Source organism: Salmo trutta, chromosome 32 (genome assembly GCF_901001165.1).
Source record: "Salmo trutta chromosome 32, fSalTru1.1, whole genome shotgun sequence".
Taxonomy (NCBI): Eukaryota; Metazoa; Chordata; class Actinopteri; order Salmoniformes; family Salmonidae; genus Salmo; species Salmo trutta.
The window spans coordinates 9,842,411-9,863,740 of NC_042988.1; the positions used below are offsets into that span (position 1 = coordinate 9,842,411).

Here is a 21,330-nt window from a genome sequence, read left to right on the forward strand (position 1 = left end):
TATAGGTATTCTGTGCTGTGGGGAGGAAGTGGTTATGGAAAACAGAAGAAAAAGCTAACCGATAAACAGGCTGAAACCGCAAACTGCGTTGATGACTGGCAAACTGAGAATTTGTGACGGGTAATATATTATAGCGTTAACTTTTCGACTGACTGTTTGTACTTTTATAAGACATTGCTAAACACGATTAGCTACTTTTGGAGGCGAGAGGAAAGGCATACAATGCCGTGGGAGCGCTTTTTCTCATCTTCGCCTCTCCTTGCTGGTCTTCCTCATTTACCGACTGCGTGAGGACGGACTCAAACAAGAAACTGCTGTATCGACAACTGTCAATAACTGTAGCTAGCAAGCTAGCTAGCTATAACCTGAACAAGTGCTAATTTACAATGGCGGATGGCGTAGGAGAGGTTGCTAATGGTGAAATTGGGTTAGGTGTTGGTAGTCAGGGAAATGGAGCTCCGTTGTTACCGAGTTTGGTTAATTCTCTGCCGGGCCACTCGACGAGTGGAGCTAACCTGGCCTCACCACCTCCTGCAGCGGCCGCAGAGACTGGCCTAGCCGTCATGTCCCCTGGAGCCACGACCACCTCAACCGTGGGGACTGGGAGCGGGTTTGGAGGTGCAGGTGTTCTTAGCACTGTAGTGGGCTCTGCCATTCCAATACCCCCTTACTCGGCCACCAATGCTCTGCCAGGCGGTATCGGTTTGGGGGTGGCCGGAGCAGGCCTCTTGTCCCAAATTCATGCAACGTCCTGGGACCCAACACTAAGTACCGACTGGGACAACGAGAAGACGTCCCAGCAATGCATTCTCCGAATCAAAAGGTAAACATTTGAGTATCCAGATATACACTGGTGGGCTTGCCTGTTACAACATATGGAATGTGTTTCCATGCTGTCTGAAAACGAAAGAACCACACCACATGTGTATTGTTGTGACAATAAATGTTACTTTTTTCGAACACCAGTGTTACATACGGCAGGTAGTCTAGTGGTAGAGCGTTGGGTAAGTAACTGAAAGGTTGCTGGATCGAATACCTGATCTGACAAGTTAAAAATCTGTAGTTCTGCCCCTGAACAAGGCAGTTAACCCACTGTTCCCCGGTAGGGGTCATTGTAAATAATAATTTGTTCCTAACTGACTTGCCTGGTTTATTTTTTTTATGTCTATGATCATGACTCCGTTCCATGACATTAAACATGAGTCATTGGAAGAAGGCGTCTTCTGTATTGGGGAGTTTTGATAAGAGCCCTGACACGTGTTGCTTGCAGTACGGTTTTGGCACCTTTCATATCAGGGGCTCTGGAGTGGCGCAGCGGTCTAAGGCACTGCATCTCAGTGCTAGAGGCGTCACTACAGACCCTGGTTCGATCCCGGGCTGTGTCACAACCGATCGGGCTGGGCACAATTGGCCCAGCGTCGTCCGGGTTAGAGGAGGGTTTGTCCGAGGTAGGCCGTCATTTTAAATAAGAATTGGTTCTTAACTGACTTGCCTATTAAAATATAGGTAAAAATACAACATTTGAGGAAATACATTTTAAAACAATAGGTTAAATTGATACACATGTTCATAGGGTTAGTGTTCCCACACAGCCATATCTCCATGTTACAGCGCTTGTTTAATTAGCTATCTAGCATGCTCTGAACACTTGTGTCTAAGCATAACTCGAAGTTTAGTTTCGTTGGATGGCTGTGTGGATCTGTAGAATACCTCTACAGTAAGTGTATTTTTTTTATTTATTTAAAGGATTCTTTCCCACTGATGAAAGATAAGGGAAATGTTTCGAAAGCTCTGTCGCAAGCAATGATTAACGACGCTTAACTTTAAAACAGAGTCAAGATTGAAGTTCCAAAGAGGTCATTTTGGGCGACTCTAACGGCTGAAAACTAGGGAGAAGGCAGAATGCCGCTTAGTTTTCGAGCGCTAGGACTGACAGTGAGGATTTGTGAAGAGCAGAATCAACAACCTCTCCAAAATCAAAACAGTTGCTTTGTGGGAAGGTGTTAATTATGTAAATTCCAGCTGAAAAGTACCAGAGGCCTGCCTTTGGTCCCAAGTGAGCGCAGGTCCATTAGAGTATGACCCAGTGAGACACTGGTACTGGCCCGTATAAATGGGAACAGAAAAGTCTAAGCCTTTTGGGTGAAACACTGGGGTAAATCCTGTAAGAAAATGGTTACTTACGCTAGTAGTTAGGCCAATAGTTAGTATTAATTGGTCAGAGTTACTGATGTCATAACGTGTCAATCCATTTGCTTACTATCATGTGACTCTGTAATTAATATATTGACCTTATATTATGAAATGTATAAACACAACATTGTCAACATTACATTGTTGACATAAAAGGTGCCACTTGTCTCTTAAAATGTTTTGCCCCTAGTGCCAGTCTGCTTGTGCTATCATGCCAAGTAGGCAAGAGCACAAACAGATCTGGGATCAGGCTACTATCATTGTGTATTAGCATATTTTCTTAAGTTTGTCTTCTTACTCTCTCCTCAGGGATATAATGTCCATCTATAAGGAGCCTCCCCCGGGTATGTTTGTGGTTCCTGACCCTCACGACATGACTAAGGTAAAGCTCAGACTTCCACCACCACTCCCTAGGTCCACAGGGTCTGTTCTGGCACAACTGTACCAAGTCAGACAGCATTGTGAGTTTCATCAATGGCCATTGTCATTTGGCTATGATGTTGAAATATGAGCCTTAGACCTTACTGTGGTACATTTAGCTAGCCAGACTGTAAAGTATTTGACTGGTGTATGAAACAATCCAAAATGGGACTTGAAAGACAGGGGCTGTCCTTCAAATGTTGATGCAGAGTTAGTTAAAGCAACTCTTATCCCAGGCTCAAGTTGAGGGGGGGATCCTTCTTTAAATCAATTATGCTAACTTTCTTTTGTCAGGCCCCAATTTACTTTAACCCACAGACTCAATGTTTGTACTAAGTCAACAACAAAAAAATGCATGAAATTGGACATACTAAACAAACAATACAGCCATTGAAGAACATTTGCTGTGGCAAGAGGAACAGCAGCCATCTTGGAATTAGTCTTCTGCACTACTATTATAAGGATTATGGCAACCATGAGAATTATGGAGAAATTCAATGCATCAACACCCTCACTAAATATTAGTCCTGACTCTAGTCTTCCTTCCCTCAGATCCATGCCCTCATCACAGGACCCTTCGACACGCCCTACGAGGGAGGCTTCTTCCTCTTTCTGTTCCGCTGCCCCCCGGACTACCCCATCCACCCCCCACGGGTCAAGCTCATCACCACCGGCCAAAACACTGTGCGCTTCAACCCCAACTTTTACCGTAACGGCAAAGTATGCCTCAGCATCCTCGGGTAAGCCAGGGTCCTGCAGCTCAGGGGAAACCTGCTGCACCTGAGCAACCCATACATCTATGCCCAGTTCCCTTTCTAACTAGGGGAGGGGGTGACTAGGGGTCGAAATGGGACAAGGCATTCATCAGTCTACCTTTTAAACCCAGGCCCATAGAATAGTAGCTCTTACAAATGATCTACATGGGACACAGTGGGATGTGGGGCGGCAGGTAGCCTAGTGGTTAGAGCATTGGGCCAGTAACCAAAGGGTTGCTAGATCGAATCCTCGAGCTGACAAGGTACAAATCTGTTCTGTCCCTGAACAAGGCAGTTAACCCACTGTTCCTAGGCCGTCATTGTAAATAAAAATTTGTTTTTAACTGACTTGCCTAGTTAAAATAGATTAAAAAAAAAAAATGTGACCAGCAATCAATATCAGGATTCCACCTAATAAACACACAGAATGAAAAACAGCAGACTGTACTGCTCAATAGTTGCAAGTCCGTCTGTATTACTCAAGCCTACCTGGTCTGACCACAACTGTAAGGGGTCATTATTTGGCGGAACATGGCTATTTATGGCAACTCTCTATATAGAGACGCAGATCATTTCTTGCATTTCAGCACTTCCTCCCAGAGCTCCCCCTCACTGTCGATGTGTGGGTGACTTTGGCCCAGAAGATGCGATGCCATCATTCTCCTGCTTTCAATAGTACACAAAAAAAGATATATATTGGAATAACGTGCCCATGTATCGTAATGCTATTTTGCACCTATGGCTCCTTGAAACAGATTTGAAGTACTTCCTCTCTTTCCCTTTATAGTAGTGTTGGTCAGTCTTGGGAACCTACAGGGAGTGCAAAATTGATCTACTATTCAGTCTACCATACTTTTTTGGGGTGAAGCACCGTAGCTCATATACAACTTACATTTTTTTATTTTGCTTGGTACGAGGGCTCCTGACCTGAATCTTTTGTGCTTTAACCTCTTTGTTCTGGGTTGTTGTCTAGGACTTGGACAGGGCCAGCTTGGAGCCCGGCCCAAAGCATCTCCTCCGTTCTGATCTCCATCCAGTCCCTGATGACTGAGAACCCCTACCACAACGAGCCAGGCTTTGAACAGGTAAGCCTATAGCCCACTGGCAAGTTAGCATCTAATTTGGCTGCCAAGCCATAATCCCCAGAATGCAGTTAAATCCCACTGCCTTATGGGGAATGTGGTTCCCTGAAGAAATGCTGCCATTTTGATCAACAAAGCTACTGTTTTTGGCATATGCTATTGTGATGTAATATGCCTGATTGTGTTGTCTGACTTACAGAAGTCTTCAGCTGTTGTTCTATGTTTCTATTTAGTTCGTTGTTTGCCGTTTCTTCCCCATTCCGTAGACGTTTGTGCAAACGTGTGTGTGAAAAGCTACAGACTGACCATATCAGTGTGGGATGTGTCACTTTTTGTGTCTTGAATGTCCCCCTTACACCTGCTCCCTCTGACACTCCCTTTGCCAGGAGAGACACCCGGGGGACAGCAAGAACTACAACGAGTGCATCCGCCATGAGACCATGCGCGTGGCTGTATGTGACATGTTGGATGGGAAGGTGCCCTGTCCAGAAGCCCTGTGGTGAGTTAGTCTTGGATTGTTGACTCCAAAATAAAAGTTTGAGACTTGAAACCTCAAAAGTGGACTTATGTCGAGATGAGTCAATGTTCCACGGCATCTATTGTCTAGATCCAGCTACAATTCCTCCAGAAAGTATTCACACACCTTGACGCTTTCCACATTTTGTTGTTACTCTGTTGTTACAGAGTTTTTAAAATGGATTACATTTTGATTTTGTGTCACTGATCTACACACGTAATGTCAGTGGAATTATGTTTTTAGAAATTAATAACAAATGAAAAGCTGAAATGTAATGTCTTGCGTCAATAAGTATTCAACCCCATTGTTATGGCAAGCCTAAACTTCAGGAGTAATAATTTGTTTAACAAGTTGGATAATAAGTTGAATGGACTTACTCTGTGTGTAATAATTGTGTTTGGCATGATTGATGATGCAGATGCTAAGCTACAGGACTGTTTTGCTAGCACAGACTGGAATATGTTCCGGGATTCTTCCGATGGCATTGAGGAGTACACCACATCACTGGCTTCATCAATAAGTGCATCGACAACGTCGTCCCCACAGTGACCGTAAGTACGTACCCCAACCAGAAGCCATGGATTACAGGCAACATCCGCACTGAGCTAAAGGGTAGAGCTGCCGCTTTCAAGGAGCGGGGACTCTAACCCGGACGCTTAGAAGAAATCCTTTGACAAACCATCAAACAGGCAAAGCGCCAATACAGGACTAAGATTGAATCGTACTACACCGGCTCGTTGGATGTGGCAGGGCTTGTAAACTATTACGGACTACAAAGGGAAGCACAGCCGCGAGCTGCCCAGTGACACTAGCCTACCAGACGAGCTAAATAACTTCAATGCTCACTTCGAGGCAAGCAACACTGACACATGCATGTTCCGGACGACTGTGTGATCACGCTCTCCGTAGCCGATGTGAGTAAGACCTTTAAACAGGTCAACATTCACATGGCCACTGGGCCAGACGGATTACCAGGACATGTACTCCGAGCATGCGCTGACCAACTGGCAAATGTCTTCACTGATATTTTCAACCTGTCCCTGACAGTCTGTAATACCAACATGTTTCAAGCAGACCACCATTGACCCTATGCTCAAGAACACCAAGGTGACCTGCCTAAATAACTACCGACCCGTAGCACTCACGACTGTAGCCATGAAGTGCTTTGAAAGGCTGGTCATGGCTCACATCAACACCATTATCCCAGAAACCCTAGACCCACTCCAATTTGCATACCACCCCAACAGATCAACAGATGATGCGATCTCTGTTGCACTCCACACTGCCCTTTCCCACCTGGACAAAAGGAACACCTATGTGAGAATGCTATTCATTGACTACAGCTCAGCGTTCAACACCATAGTGCCCTCAAAACATCACTTAGCTAAGGACCCTGGGACTATACACCTCCCTCTGCAACTGGATCCTGGACTTCCTTGTGGGCCGCCCCCAGGTGGTAAGGGTAGGTAACAACACATCGGCCATGCTGATCCTCAATACGGGGGCCCCTCATGAGTGCATGCTCAGTCCCCTCCTGTACTCCCTATTCATCCATGACTGCATGGCCAAGCACGACTCCAACACCATCAAGTTTGCAGACGACACAACCGTGGTAGGTCTGATCACCGACAATGAGCCAGCCTATAGGGAGGAGGTCAAAGACCTGGCAGTGTGGTGCCAGGATAACAACCTCTCCCTCAACGTGATCAAGACAAAGGAGATGATTGTGGACTACAGGAAAAGGAGGACTGAGCATGCCCCCATTCTCATCGAAGGGGCTCTAGTGGAGCAGGTTAAGAGCTTCGTTCCTTGGTGTCCACATCACCAACAAACTAATATGGTCCAAGCACACCAAGACAGTTGTGAAGAGGGCACAACAAAACCTATTCCCCCTCAGGAGACTGAAAATATTTGGCATGGGTCCTCAGATCCTCAAAAGGTTCTACAGCTGGACCATCGAGAGCATCCGGACTGGTTGCATCACTGCCTGATATGGCAACTGCTTGGCCTCCGACCACAGGGCACTACAGAGGGTCGTGCGTACGTACATCACTGGCGCCAAGCATCCTGCCACCCAGGACCTCTATACCAGGCAGTTTCAGAGGAAGGCCAAAAAAATGTTAGATTCCAGTCACCCTAGTCAGACTGTTCTCTCTCGGAAAGCGGTACCAGAGTGCCAAGTCTAGGTCCAAAAGGCTTCTTAACAGCTACTACCCCCAAGCCATAACTCCTGAACAGCTTATCAAATGGCTACCTGGACTATTTGTGTTGTCCCATACCATCATTTTTACGCTACTGCTACTCTATTTATTATCCATGCATAGCCACTTTACCTCTACCTACATATTACCTCAACTAACCTGTGTCCCCGCACATTGACTCTTTACCGGTACCCCCTGTATATCGCCTCTACTGTTATTTTGTTTTTCTATTTTAATGTTTTTTTAATTTTTTTAAATAAAATGTATTTAATACTTTCTTATCCAACAATGTAGTTAAGAAAATAAGAGTTAAGGGCTTGTAAGTAAGCATTTCACTGTGAGGTCTGCACCTGTTGTATTTGGCGCATGTGACAAATAATTTTTTTATAATTTTTAGATGAGTTTTGAATGACTACCTCATGTCTGTACCCTATACAATTATCTGTAAGGTCCCTCAGTCGTGCAGTGTATTTCAAGCATAGATTCAACGACAAACACCAGGGATGTTTTCCAATGCCTCGCAAAGACATTGAATATCCCTTTGAGAATGGTGTAGTTATTAATTACACTTTGGATGGTGTATCGATACACCAGGCACTACAATGATACAGGCGTCCTTCCTAACTCTCTTGACTGAGAGGAAAGAAACCGCTTTGGGAGTTCACCATGAGGCCAATAGTGATTTTAAAGCAGTTGGAGTTAAATGGCTGTGAGATTAAAAAACTGAAGATAGATCAACAACATTGTAGTTACTAACATAAATGACAAAGTGAAAACAAGGAAGCCTGTACAGAATAAAATTATTCCCAAACATGCATCCTGTTTGCAATAAGGCACTAAAGTAATACTGCAAAACAAAATGCAGCAACAAAAATGTACTTTTTGTCCTGAATACAAAGCGTTATGCTTGGGGCAAATCCAACACATCATTGAGTACTACTCACCATATTTTCAAGCATGGTGGTGGCTGCATCATGATATGGGTATGCTTGCCATCTGCAGGGACTGGAGTTTTTTAGGATAAAAAGAAAAGGACTAAAGCTAAACGCAGGCAAAATCCTAGAGGGAAAACCTGGTTAATTCTGCTTTCCAATAGACACTGGGAGACAAATAGACCTTTCTGCAGGATAATAACCTAAAATCCCAGGCCAAATGTACACTGGAGTTACTTACCAAGACGATACTGCATGTTCCTGAGTGGCCTAGTTGCAGTTTTGACTTAAATCTTCTTGAAAATCTATGGCAAGACTTGAAAATGGCTGTCTAGCAATGATCAACAACCAACTTGACAGAGCTTGAAGAATTTTAAAAAAGTAATGGGAAATATTGTACAATCCAGGTTTTCCAAGCTCTTAGACTTACCCAGAAAGACCCACAGCTGTAATCGCTCCCAAAGGTGACTAACGTGTTGACTCAGGGGATTGAATACTTATCTAATCAAAATATAGTGTTTTATTTTCCATTAATAATAAAAGTTAGTATTTTGTGTAGATCGTTGTCAAAAATAAATGTAATCCATTTTAATCCCACTTTTTTGTAACACAATGTGGAAAAAGTCAAGGGGTGTGTGAACTTTCTGAAGGGACTGTATATGCCTGAACTCCAAATTAAGGCTACAGGCCACGTCTAATGTCCTTATTGTATATGAGGCATATAGTTGAACCTTCACGGATTGCAAGAGACATGTTCAAAGCCACTGACCCACAATACATTTAGAACACACAGCTTTCAATGGTGAGTCATTTCATTTGTAGCTGTTTAGCATTTGTTTTTGTGGGTAGTTAACCTGTTCCTGTGTTGCAGGAGTGTGATGGAGAAATCATTCCTGGAGTACTATGACTTCTACGAGGGGGTCTGCAAAGAGAGACTACACCAACAGGGACAGAACATGCAGGTATTGCCAGAGACCTCATTCTCCCCCTCATTCACTGTGTGTGTGTACACATGTTTCTTTATGCACCTTGGAGAAGCAGAACACACAGGTTATAATGCATCACACATCCTGATAACTAACACACTGCACCTTCCCTGGGGTTCTAGCAGGGTTTCCCAAACTGGGTTCTTGGGACCTCAAGGGGTGCACGTTTTGGTTTTTGCCCAAGCACTATACAGCTGATTCAAATAATCATCAAGCTTTAATTATCAGCTGTGTAGTGTTAGGGCAAAAAACAAAACGTGCACCCAGTGGGGTTTCGAGGACCGAGTTTGTGAAACTCTGGGTTAGAGGACGACTGAGGGATGTACATGCCCAAACCGTTAAAGGGGTACTTCAGGATTTGGCAATTAAACCTTGTATCTACTTCCCTGGACTCAGATGAACTTGTGGATACCATTTCTATGTTTCTGCGTTCATTATGAAGGAAGTTGGAGGTAGTTTCGCGAGCCAATGCTGACTAACATTAGCACAATGACTGGGCGTCTGTGGTAACAGCTAGCAATGACTGGGCGTCTGTGGTAACAGCTAGCATGCTAGCGATTACCATAGACGCTTTGTCATTGTGCTAATGCTGGTTAGCAACTTCCTTCAAACTGTACACAGAAACATAATGACATCCACAAGCAGTAGCAGTGTGTGGGTAAAATCACTGGGGAAGCCAGGGGGGAAAGCCATATTATGTGTTGTGATAATTGCGTTGTTTGCTGTATAACCTGTTAGTTCATATGCCTTGCGACAGTGATAGATAGGCCTAAGGCTGAGACAATAAGAAGGGTGGCAGAATAAATTTAACCACACCTTTTGTTTCATCACAAAACTGGAGAACAACCTCTGTCCGGTGGAGTCCACAAAGCATATTGCATGTAACAGACAGTTACATGACCTACAGCATGGTCATGCAAGTTAATGTTTCCAACATTTTCAGACTGCTAAAACAACTGATTTAGAATCACAGAGTTACCACAAGTCGCAAAGAAAACAGGAGCTGCCTCCACTATTCTAGCACCATTTCAACATCATCAAATCACCCATGCTTAGTCTAATACAGTGACAACTAAAAGCTAGCAAAAACAAATGAGTCGAAAAATTATGTGGCTGTCCATGGTTCTGGTGTGTGTGTGTGTTCGTGCAAGTTAAAAAATGTTTCAAAAAATAAGCATGTTGACTCACCCAACTTGTAGAGAAACGCCAATGCCATCCTCTTTCATGTTGACGAAACGGTCTATCACTCTGTCATACAGTACACGCTTTTATTTTTTGTTGTCCTAGGCTACCTGGCTAAAATGCTTGCTTGCTAGCCTAACTTTCTTTTGTGGGCAACTTTAGCTAGTTAACATTAGCCTTCTACGTATTGAATACTCAGGCCAGGGGCACAGCAATGTATGGTTAATTGGGGCGGCAGGTAGCCTAGTGGTTAGAGCGTTGGACTAGTAACCGAAAGGTTGCAAGATCAAATCCCCGAGCTGACAAGGTAAAAATGTCGTTCTGCCCCTGAACAAGTCAGATAACCAACTGTTCCTAGGCCGTCATTGAAAATAAGAATTTGTTCTTAACTGACTTGCTGAGTTAAATAAAGGTCAAATAAAAAATGTATTGTTGGATTATCATCGCTGTCATAATCATTGGCCAGTAAGGAGAATGAAGTAAAACCACAAGTAAATCCCTATCTCCATCCATGACTAATTTAGGAAAAACACAATTTTAGCTAGCTTGCGGAGGAACACAACCAAATGCAACAATTCAAGTTGTTTCTGTCAATGATGTATGCTTTTCATGCGATTTGATAGAAGTGACGCCAACTTCAAACATGACACTTTTTGCCATAACTTTTTGCCAACTGTGCCAGGACCTGTCACAGTTGAGCAAACTCAGTTTAGCTCAACGCTGATTGGCTATTATTTTATACTTTTTTTTATCAAGGGAGGCCAAATGCTCACTGGCTTCCCTTGCATTCCATGCTTTGGGCGGCAACAATGTCATAATATTTTGGACCAGGCGGCATCAGGTAGGACTTACACATGGAGACAGAGGGGTGCGGTTTTGCTCTCTCAGATGCTTCTCCGGTGAGGTACATTCAGTCTCTTGCAAATTTTGCTGATGACGCAATCGCACTCCACACTGCCCTTTCCTACCTGGACAAAAGGAACACCTAGGTGAGAATGCTATTCGTTAACTACAGCTCACGTTCAACACAATAGTGCTCACGAAGCTCATCATTAAGCTAAGAACCCTGGGACTAAACACCTCCCTCTGCAACTGGATCCTGGACTTCCTGACGGGGTGCGTGCTTAGTTCCCACCTGTACTCCCTGTTCACCCACGACGCCAACACCAAGTTTGCTGACGACATAACGGTGGTAAGCCTGATCACCAACGATGAGACAGCCTATAGGGAGGAGGTCAACGTGAGTAAGACAAAAGAGATGATCGTGGACTACAGAATAAGGAGGGCCGAACACGACCCCATTCACATCGACGGGGCTGTAGTGGAGCAAGTTGAGAGCTTCAAGTTCCTTGGTGTCCACATCACCAACAAACTATCATGGTCCAAGCACACCAAGACAGTTGTGAAGAGGGAACGACAACACATTTTCCCCCTCAGGAGACTGAAAAGATTTGGCATCGGTCCCCAGATCCTCAAATTTCTTCAGCTGCACCATTGAGAGCATCCTGACCTGTTGCATCACTGCCTGGTATGGCAACTGCTTGGCATCCGACCGTAAGTTGCTACAGAGGGTAGTGCGTACGGCCCAGTACATCACTGGGGCCAAGCTTCCTGCCATCCAGGACCTACAGTTGAAGTCGGAAGTTTACATACACCTTAGCCAAATACATTTAAACTCAGTTTTTCACAATTCCTGACATTTAATCAGAGTAACAATTCCCTGTCTTAGGTCAGTTAGGATCACCACTTTATTTTAAGAATGTGAAATGTCAGAATAATAGTAGAATTATTTATTTCAGCTTTTATTTATTACATCACATTCCCAGTGGGTTCAGAAGTTTACATACACTCAATTAGTATTTGGTAGCATTGCCTTTAAATTGTTTATCATGAATCAAACGTTTTGGGTAGCCTTCCACAAGTTTCCCACAATAAGTTGGGTGAATTTTGGCCCATTCCTCCTGACAGAGCTGGTGTAACTGAGTCAGATTTGTAGGCCTCCTTGATCGCACAAGCTTTTTCAGTTCTGCCCACAAATTTTCTATAGGATTGAGGTCAGTGCTTTGTGATGGCCACTCCAATACTTTGAATTTTTTTCTGAGGTCTTGGCTGATTTCTTTTGATTTTCCCATGATGTCAAGGTAGGCCTTGAAATCGATCCACAGGTACACCTCCAATTGACTCAAATGATGTCATGGCTTTAGAAGCTTCTGATAGGCTAATTGACATCATTTTCTGGAATTTTCCAAGCTGTTTAAAGGCACAGTCAACTTAGTGTATGTAAACTTCTGACCCACTGGAATTGTGATACAGTGAATTATAAGTGAAATAATCTGTCTACAAAATTGTTGGAAAAATTTCTTGTGTCATGTGTAAAGTAAATGTCCTTACCGACTTGACAAAACTATAGTTTAACAAGAAATTTGTGAAGTACTTGAAAAATGAGTTTTAATGACTCCAACTTCCGACTTCAACTGTATATACTATGCGGTGTCAAAGGAAGGCCCAAAAAATTGTCAGATCCCAGTCACCCAAGTCATAGACTGTTCTCTCTGCTTCCGCACGGCAAACAGTACTGGAGTGCCAAGTCTAGGTCCAAAAGGCTCCTTAAAAGTTTCTGCCCCCAAGCCATAAGACTGCTGAACAATTAATCAAATGGCCACACGGACTATTTGCATTGACACCCCCACCCCACCTACCTAAATGTAGAAATTTATCTCAACTATCCTGTACCTCTCCGCACATTGACTCGCTACCGGTGGTTCCTGTATATAGCCTCATTCTTGTAACTTTTTATTTTTATTTTTTTACTTTAGTTTATTTAGTAAATATGTTCTTAATTCTATTTTTAACTGCATTGTTGGTTAAGGGCTTGTAAGTAAGCATTTCACTGTAAGGTCTACACCTGTTGTATTTGGTGCATATAACAAATAAAATTAGATTTGAAAGAAATTTTATGGAACACAGAGACAAAATATGTATTTTTTTTCTTGGTGAATTATTTTGGGAAGCCTGACTTCCCTTGGCATCCATAAATACATGCCACTGTCCACGTTCATCTGACTCTTCACTGCCAAAATAATTTGTTGCTGTTTTATATACAGAAGGTTCTCTATACACATATAAAGAAATGCTCTCTATACATGTTTAAATAAATGATTTGTAGATAAATAAAAGACACAGTATACACTGCTCCCACATGCTTTAAACCTGCACCACAACAGTGGAACATTTCACATTTGAAATATGAGATGTACATCCCACACACTCTTTCTCTCCCTACACACCTCCAGGACCCTTTTGGGGAGAAGAGGGGTCGCTTCGACTACCAGGGCCTACTGGCACGCCTGAGCGCCACCCAGAGGCGCATACGGGAGAAGTGCCCACCGGAGGACAACGATGACCACTCGGACTCTGACACCAGCTCCTCAGGCACGGACCCAGATAGCCAGGGCAGCTCCCAGCCTTAGCCACCAGATGGCGCCACACTACCTTTATTTTTCTGTCTCCCCCTTTCTGTTTTTGCAAGATGGTTTTGGCACAAGCAAGATGTTGAAGGGAAAGGCCTGATTTCAGGGAGCACTTATGATACAAAGGCAGGGGATAGCTTAATGTCTGTTTTGATTGGTTCTTTTTCCATATCCATCCCCCCCAATGACTGCCTTTTTATTTTTTTCCCCAACTGTTGGAAGTAAACAATGCCCGTCTACACTTAGATGGTGTTGGGAGTTTGGCTTGTAGAAATGGACACTGTTTCTTTGAAAGCAATTTGTCATAGATTCTGCCTTTTGTCTTTGTTTTCCCATGCACGATTGGATTAGGAAGAAGCGGTGAAATCTGAGATTGACCATTCTCAATATTCACAGTCAGTACAACCACATCAGTCATCTTAATCAGATCACCAAACGTCTATTCATTCATACATTGGTACACACACCTCAGACTATCCACTATCCACGTCCCATTGTCTCTCATGTTCTTTCCTTAATCTGAACAGTACTTAATAAAATTATGAACCGAGTCATAATTACATTATGAATTCATAATGAATTGCATTAGTAAAAATAAAACAAACACCTCCATTAATGCCTAGTACAACATATGTACAGTTGTGCCCAAATATATTGGCACCTTTGCACTTTTACAGTGGAACAGTTTGTAATATTATTTTCAAAACTGGTTGGATAGCTATTTTTACCCTGTAGGCACTTGCAACTTATGACAAGTGAGGAAGAATTACACAATCACTTGCCTCTAACCAAATGTATTAACATTTCAATAATGCAGTCCAGGCCATATTTTGACTTTAAAAAAATCTAAATTTCAGTTTTCATAACATTTCTCGGTCCTTTGCAGATACAATTACGTGTGAATTTTTTTTTCTACTTATTTGAGAAGAAATAGTGAATCGTTCAAGGGTGCCAATATATATAATGTATATATGCACAGCGAGAGATTTTATTGTGGTCTATGGGCAGTGTCTTCAAATAATTTTCCATTGACTGACTGCTAAAGCCTGCATGGAAAGTTTTTACTTTTTTTATTTTTTCTCTCTTTCGGCATGAAAACAAATCTCAATGTTTGATGTTCATGATTATCATTGAACTGTAGTGTTGTGGATTTCACCGTCAAGAGATGTTTTTCTTCTCTGATGCAAAAATGCTGGTAGAGTCTAATAGGGATCCTAATATCTCCATTCAAGCTAAATGGTGGAGTCTATGGACATTAGGTTTGGGGACACTACAAAACGTTTAGAAAGCCGGATTTGTCATTTGACCTGTCCCATTAAACCAATGCCACGTTTTCCATTGCATTTTTTATTGGAAGGCAGTGGACTGGTGCCTCTTCAGCTCTATATAGCGGAGTCAGCCGGTACCAAACAGGCACAGACGTGTTAGATCTCCATGGTGTCACCTTTTCAGTCATCTGAAAGCCACCACCAGGATTTTCAAACGAGCCACGGGAAATGTTTTATGATGGTAACATAAATACCTGACACCTGCTTCGATGCCGTGACAACTTTCTTTCATTGAGAGTTTTCGCCTGCGATGGATTTCTGTAGATTGGTTTGTAGAATGATTTTTTGTTGGTTTGGCTGTATTTAAGCGCTAAATGTTCTACATTGGCTTACATATCTGGTGTCAGCGGTGCGTTCCACAGGTTGACGGTCTTAAGGTACAAGTTCAATATAAACCTAACCTGGCAGTAACACTGACAACACGGACTTCAAGTGATCAAGGAGGATTAAAAAAAAAAGTATGAGAAACCGTATGACCCGTTCTAACCAGTGGTCTTGTCTGCTGTAAGGGGTCGATCTTATTTTTTCATATTGATGTGGAGTTGTTATTCTCGCTTTGAAAGACATTAAGCCTTATCGAGACTTCTGCCCGAGCCACAATTGTTTTGAGTCTCTTGAGTTGTCCCCCTTCAAAGTGTCACAAAACATTGCCTATCAGCCTGGGCAGCTCACCAATAACCTCTAGTGAGGCCTCAGCGACTGTTCAGCGGATAGGGGGCTAAACACCTCTACCGTGTCACTTGGTTTGTAGTCCTGTCTAGCAAGATGCAACAAAGAATTATACTGTCTTCAGTCTTTATTGCAGTTTGAAACTACCCACTCAGGATACAACAAAACCTCTTGCTTTGTAATTGCCTGTCTGGACCACAATCTGTCTAATTAAGGAGGCCAGCTCCAATGCAGATTGGCACCCAAACAGGACCGGACCACACCCTTCTTTTCCTTCTCATGGACATGTTTTTCTATTCCCTCCCATCTGGGTGCATTTCTGCTCACTTCTCTCAGTCGACAGGGACTGGGACTTCCTCTCACAGGAACATTTTTGTTGGATTTAATAGATCTCATGTTTGAGATAGTACTGCTAACTTTGTTTGCAAAGTTTGGAAAAAAAATGTTTAAAATGTCTGATTCTACTTCAAATGAAACTATTAAAGCGAAGATAGTACTGGCCAGCTCCACTGCAGAGGATTAGGTTTGAGATGCTCAATGTAGCGACCAGTCAGTTTGAAGCCTTATTATGGTTTGGTGTGTATATTCCTGTAGCATTCTGATGTGACCCGTCTAGTGTGTCGCTTATCTGATGCTTTATTCTGGGTTTGTGCCCCAAACCCAGAGAATCAAACTGAATCGCTTTTATTAAGGCATCTTCAATCCATAATGATATGGATTTCCATGTAGGTGTTTTCAGGAAGTGATGTATGTAAAGCGTAGAAACTTCTAGAATAAATGTTGGCCATGACATAGTAAAAAAATAGAATAATTACAAATGGGGAGACCTTATCTGTCAGCCATCTCAATGAGATAAGTAACATTTGTATTGAGTCCCATTGCGTTAGTTGTCTCATAGTATGTCCTGACCTTCAATCTATGTAATTTCTTATGAGATGAGTGTGACACTATAATATACTGCACCTTTTCCCCAAGACTGAATTTAGGACTTGGGATGGTGTAGAGTAGACCACATTGCTTCTTAGATGGCTACCAGCAATGTACAGGGCTGCTAAAACTAGCTGCCACAGAGCTGCTGCTCTACGACAGGGTTTCCCGAACTCGGTCTAGCCCCCCCCTCGTGGTGCACATTTTTGTTATTGCCCCAGCACTACACAGCTGATTCAAATAACCAACTCATCATCAAGCTTTGATTATTTGAATCAGCTGTGTATTGCTATGGCAAAAAACTAAACGTGCACCCAGGGGGTGGCCCCCAGGGGGTGGCCCCCAGGGGGTGGCCCCCAGGACCGAGTCTGGGAAATCCTGCTCTACAGTACATTCCCACAGGGGCGTTCAACACTCTAATGGCCATTCATTCTGTCTCAGTCAATGGTAAGTGAATGGTTTACATTTTTGAGTTGACAAGATGTGGGACCCATTTTAGGCCTTGACTCAACGTTCCAGGCCAAGGCATTAGTCCCAAAACTTTGACTGCCAAGTTTATGCAAGACTTTACATCTGATTTAATTTCTGTTTTCATTATATTGTATATGTAAAAAAAAAAAGACTAATAAAATATACGAATGGCTATTTTGATCTGTGGCATTCTGTTTCAGTGCAAGTGTTATATTTTTAATAATGACAATTTTACAGGCATTCAGTTGAGGGCTTCAGCCCAGCCACTATTGTGTCGGTAATGCCAAGGAGGACTACAAGTCCCATAAGCCCCATATGTAGTCAGTTCCGAAATTATTGGCACCCTTGATAAAGAATAGCAAAAAGACTGTATAAAATACATAATACCAATACTGATTTATATCTTCTTTTTTTAAGTGAAATTATATTTTATATTGATACAAATTTTCAGATGAAGAGATTTTGTTGAACAAGTAATATCAAAAACATTGTTTTCAATACTTTTCAATAACTCACCTTGCGAGGATAACGTCATTGAGCCTTTTTCTAAAATGTTTTATGAGATTGGAGGGATCTTATACAGAATCTTTCATCTGCGCTTATGCACTGCCCTCCAGATATTGAGAAAGCCATTGCAAATGTTGATTTTTTTTTTGTGGTCAATTAACAATTTCTTTGTGGATTTCGATGTGTGCTTGGGGTTATTGTCTTTGCTGGAAGATCCACTTGAGGCCAAGTTTCAGCAACCTTGCCTGGCTACCCAACCACATTGCTCTGGGCAAACACCTAGCCACGCCCACAAACGTTTCGCGATCATTGAGCAGCGGAAGAATTCACTTTGAGTCGTCAAGCAAGAAGCAACCAGGTTTTTGGCTAAAATGTCCTGATACTGGGTAAAGTTCACCATGCAGTTGACCATAACAAGAGCACCAGGATCAGTGAAAGCAAAATAGCCCCATAACATCAAAGATCCACCACCATATTTTACAGTAGGTATGTGGTTCTTTTCTGCTTATGCATTTCGACACCAAACCCACCACTGGTGTCGGTGGCCAAAGAGCTTCTTTCTCATGTCATCTGACCGGTTCCAATCCAAGTGCCAATGCCATTTAGCAAACTATCAGACCCACTGAATGAGACATGAGTCCCCCTAAATGCAACGGTCAAACTTTGGGGAGGTCTCTGCCCCTTTTCAGGTGTCCCAACTTTTCCTTTTACAAAAAAGGTCCTTCTGTCAGCATGACAAATCAATTAATTCAGGCTGCAAGAGTGAAGACCCAATGACAATTGCTGAATGTCATTACACTTTTTGTTTGACAGTAAGATTGGTTGTGTTCATTCCAAATAAAAAGGTTTCTGGTTCAAATCCCCGAGCCGGCAAGGTGGAAGATTCTGCCGTTCTGCCCTTGACCAAGGCAGTTAACCCCCAACAACAAATGCTACCCAGGCGCCGATGACGTGGATGTCGATTAAGGAATCCCCCCCCCCCCACACCTCTCTGATTCAGAGGGATTGGGTCAAATGTAGGAGGTAGTACTGTGAAAAAAATTGAGATCCCCGAATGTCACGGTATAGTTCGCACTCTGCACGCACACCAGTGGTGAGTTTGGCGTCAATAAGGATGCATTAGCAGAAAATAACCCTATACCTACTGTAAAATATGGTGATGAATCTTTCATATTTTGAGGCTATTTTGTCTCCACTGGTCCTGGGGCCCTTGTTTAGTCAACGGCATCATGAACTTTACCCAGTACCAGGACATTTTAGCTAAAAACCTGGTTGCCTCTACCAGAAGGCTGACACTTGGCCGCACATGGATCTTCCAGCAACACAATAACCCCAAGGACACAACAAAATCCACAAAGAAATTGTTAATTGATAACAAAATCTTAATTGTGCAATGGCCATCTTAGTCTCAGGACTTGAACACCATTGAAAACTTGTGGTTTTAGCTGAACAGGGCAGTCCGTAAGCAGATATTCGATGACCTGGACAGATTCTGTATGGAAGAATGGTCTAAGGTCCCTCCTAATGTGTTCTCCATTTTTTTTAAAGGTTCAGTGCCGTTATCCTTGCAAGGTGAGGTATTGAAAGGTACTGAAAACATGGGTGCCAATCTTTTTGATCCTATCTTTTTGACAGAAAAAAAGTATTACTTGTTAAACATCTCTTTATCTGAGCAATTGTATTAGTATAAAATAAAATAACAATTTGGGCTTACAAAATACAGTAGCTCAGTATTTGTATTATTTATTTTATGCAGTCTTGTTTGTTAATCTTTATTAAGGGTGCCAATAATTTTGTCCCCCCAGTGTTATAATTGGAATGAGATAGAAAAGCGGTCGGGTATGCTGTTCGGAGTGTTTATCCGACTGGATAAAATAACTTCTAAAACCAAAGTTGTGCCTCTCTTTAACTTCACTGTGTATATCAATACACAGGAATTACATTCATCTATGCTACATGTGACTTGACTAAAATAAGAGCATTCCCATCATGTGAGATAAGGGACTACTGGAGCAATGTTGAAATGTTGGCTATTCTGAGGGTAGCCTGCTTTGGACTACGTTGAATGACGTTTTATGAGTGCATTATTTTCCTTCTTAGACTTTGGGCAATGTTGTGTGCTTGTCAGGCAGGGGCAGTAAGGCTTTCATCTGTTAGAGTTTCACAGATTTTATTGATTGGATTTATTATTTCTAATTATGTTTTTCTTTTCTCATTTGTAGTTAAAAGAGGAGGAAAACATTGAATTCAGACCAAAAATAAGACTATTGATCTTAAAACTATTGATGAAACCATATAAAAAGCCACAACTTCATGATGAAACATTTGTGATTTATAGACTACTACATTGGTTGATGACAGCTTAATGTGAGACAGTCATTCTCTCCAGTTGTCTCCTCCACGAATAACATGTTGCTATTGTTCTATAGGCCTATTTCATTTATACATTTTTAAAACGACTTTTTGACATACGTTTTATTATACAGTATTCATCTTCAATCGTGATAATGTTGGATTAGTAAACGCTCCTTCTATCTGACGGACCAAATAACTTCATTCTATCGACCCTCCCTCACACACAGTTATTATTGAGATGGGCTGGAGGCGCTTTCTTTCAACTCAACAGGTAGCTGAATCCCAACCGACAACAACTTAGACAATTGGTATGAAATACAGTATATTGAAAGAATTGAGTCAATTTTGATACAGGGATCCAGTATGTTTTTTGTCATTTCGAAATTGTACAAGATTCAATATGATTCTGATGGGCTTCCAAAGCATGACTTCGAGGTCGCGCAATACTGTACCTTGTTTTTTTTTCGATGTAGTAACTGATCAAGTCTCTTGAGTTTTGTTTTGTAATTATTCATATGGCATGTGTGTTGAATTTCAAACGGAATATACTCTGCAAACATGAATTGTTAAGTTAGTAGGCAGTCTTGACACCATTTCAGATGTCTATTGTAGCCGATATAATTCATATTATTTGTATCCGATTATTTATATTATCATTATAATTACTACACAATTTATGCAATAGAAAATCAAAGAAAACAAAGGTGTATTCAATGACATGTTCACACTTACACTATTTCGTGTAATGTTTTGCCCTTGTGATGGTCTGATTCGTTTAAGGTGAGCGTTGATTTGTAATTATATGCCTTTTCGATAGCTTTTCGTTTGTGCTTTCAGTAGAACTTTTGATGAGAAATTGGAAGAATTGTTCTATCGTTCCAAAACACAAGTTAACAATTTTATAACACAATAATTAACGATGACTCAAAAAAAAAATCTGTAATAGCTTCTAATAAATTGAATACATTTAAAATACAACGGGATTTAACCAGATAGTTCACAACAGTTAATTCTTCCATTTGTTGTGAAATGTTCTCGTGAAAGTAAGCTAACATCATTGTAGTCAGCAGGAACGCCTCGTCTTGTTTAATAAGATATAGGCTACTTCGATATGCTGAAGAAATCCTCGTTTCGCTTTAGCCAGCATATGTAACAATGTAGCCTATATGCGCGTGTATTTGATATGTTTGATTTTATATTGTTTGGTAGGCTATTGTATTTAAAATGTTTACTTCGCTGCAGTAGCCTGCATTCAGTATAAAAAAAACATCTTTATTTGAAAATAAAGTGCTGTATTCTATGATCATTTGATCATTTTTCCTTACAGGCCTGTTA

The 21,330-nt window shown here is 41.9% G+C and overlaps 1 protein-coding gene across 1 annotated transcript; it reads left to right on the forward strand.

Annotated features, from left to right (window-relative positions):
• The first annotated feature begins 34 nt into the window (after positions 1–34).
• LOC115171020 (ubiquitin-conjugating enzyme E2 Z) lies at positions 35–17,307 on the forward strand. The gene is made up of 7 exons (XM_029727468.1): positions 35–823; positions 2,503–2,575; positions 3,166–3,353; positions 4,342–4,453; positions 4,837–4,949; positions 8,972–9,062; positions 13,562–17,307. Exons 1-7 carry the CDS (start codon positions 387–389, stop codon positions 13,736–13,738), a joined length of 1,191 nt encoding a protein of 396 aa, XP_029583328.1. The 5' UTR covers positions 35–386; the 3' UTR covers positions 13,739–17,307.
• The last annotated feature ends 4,023 nt before the right edge of the window (positions 17,308–21,330 follow it).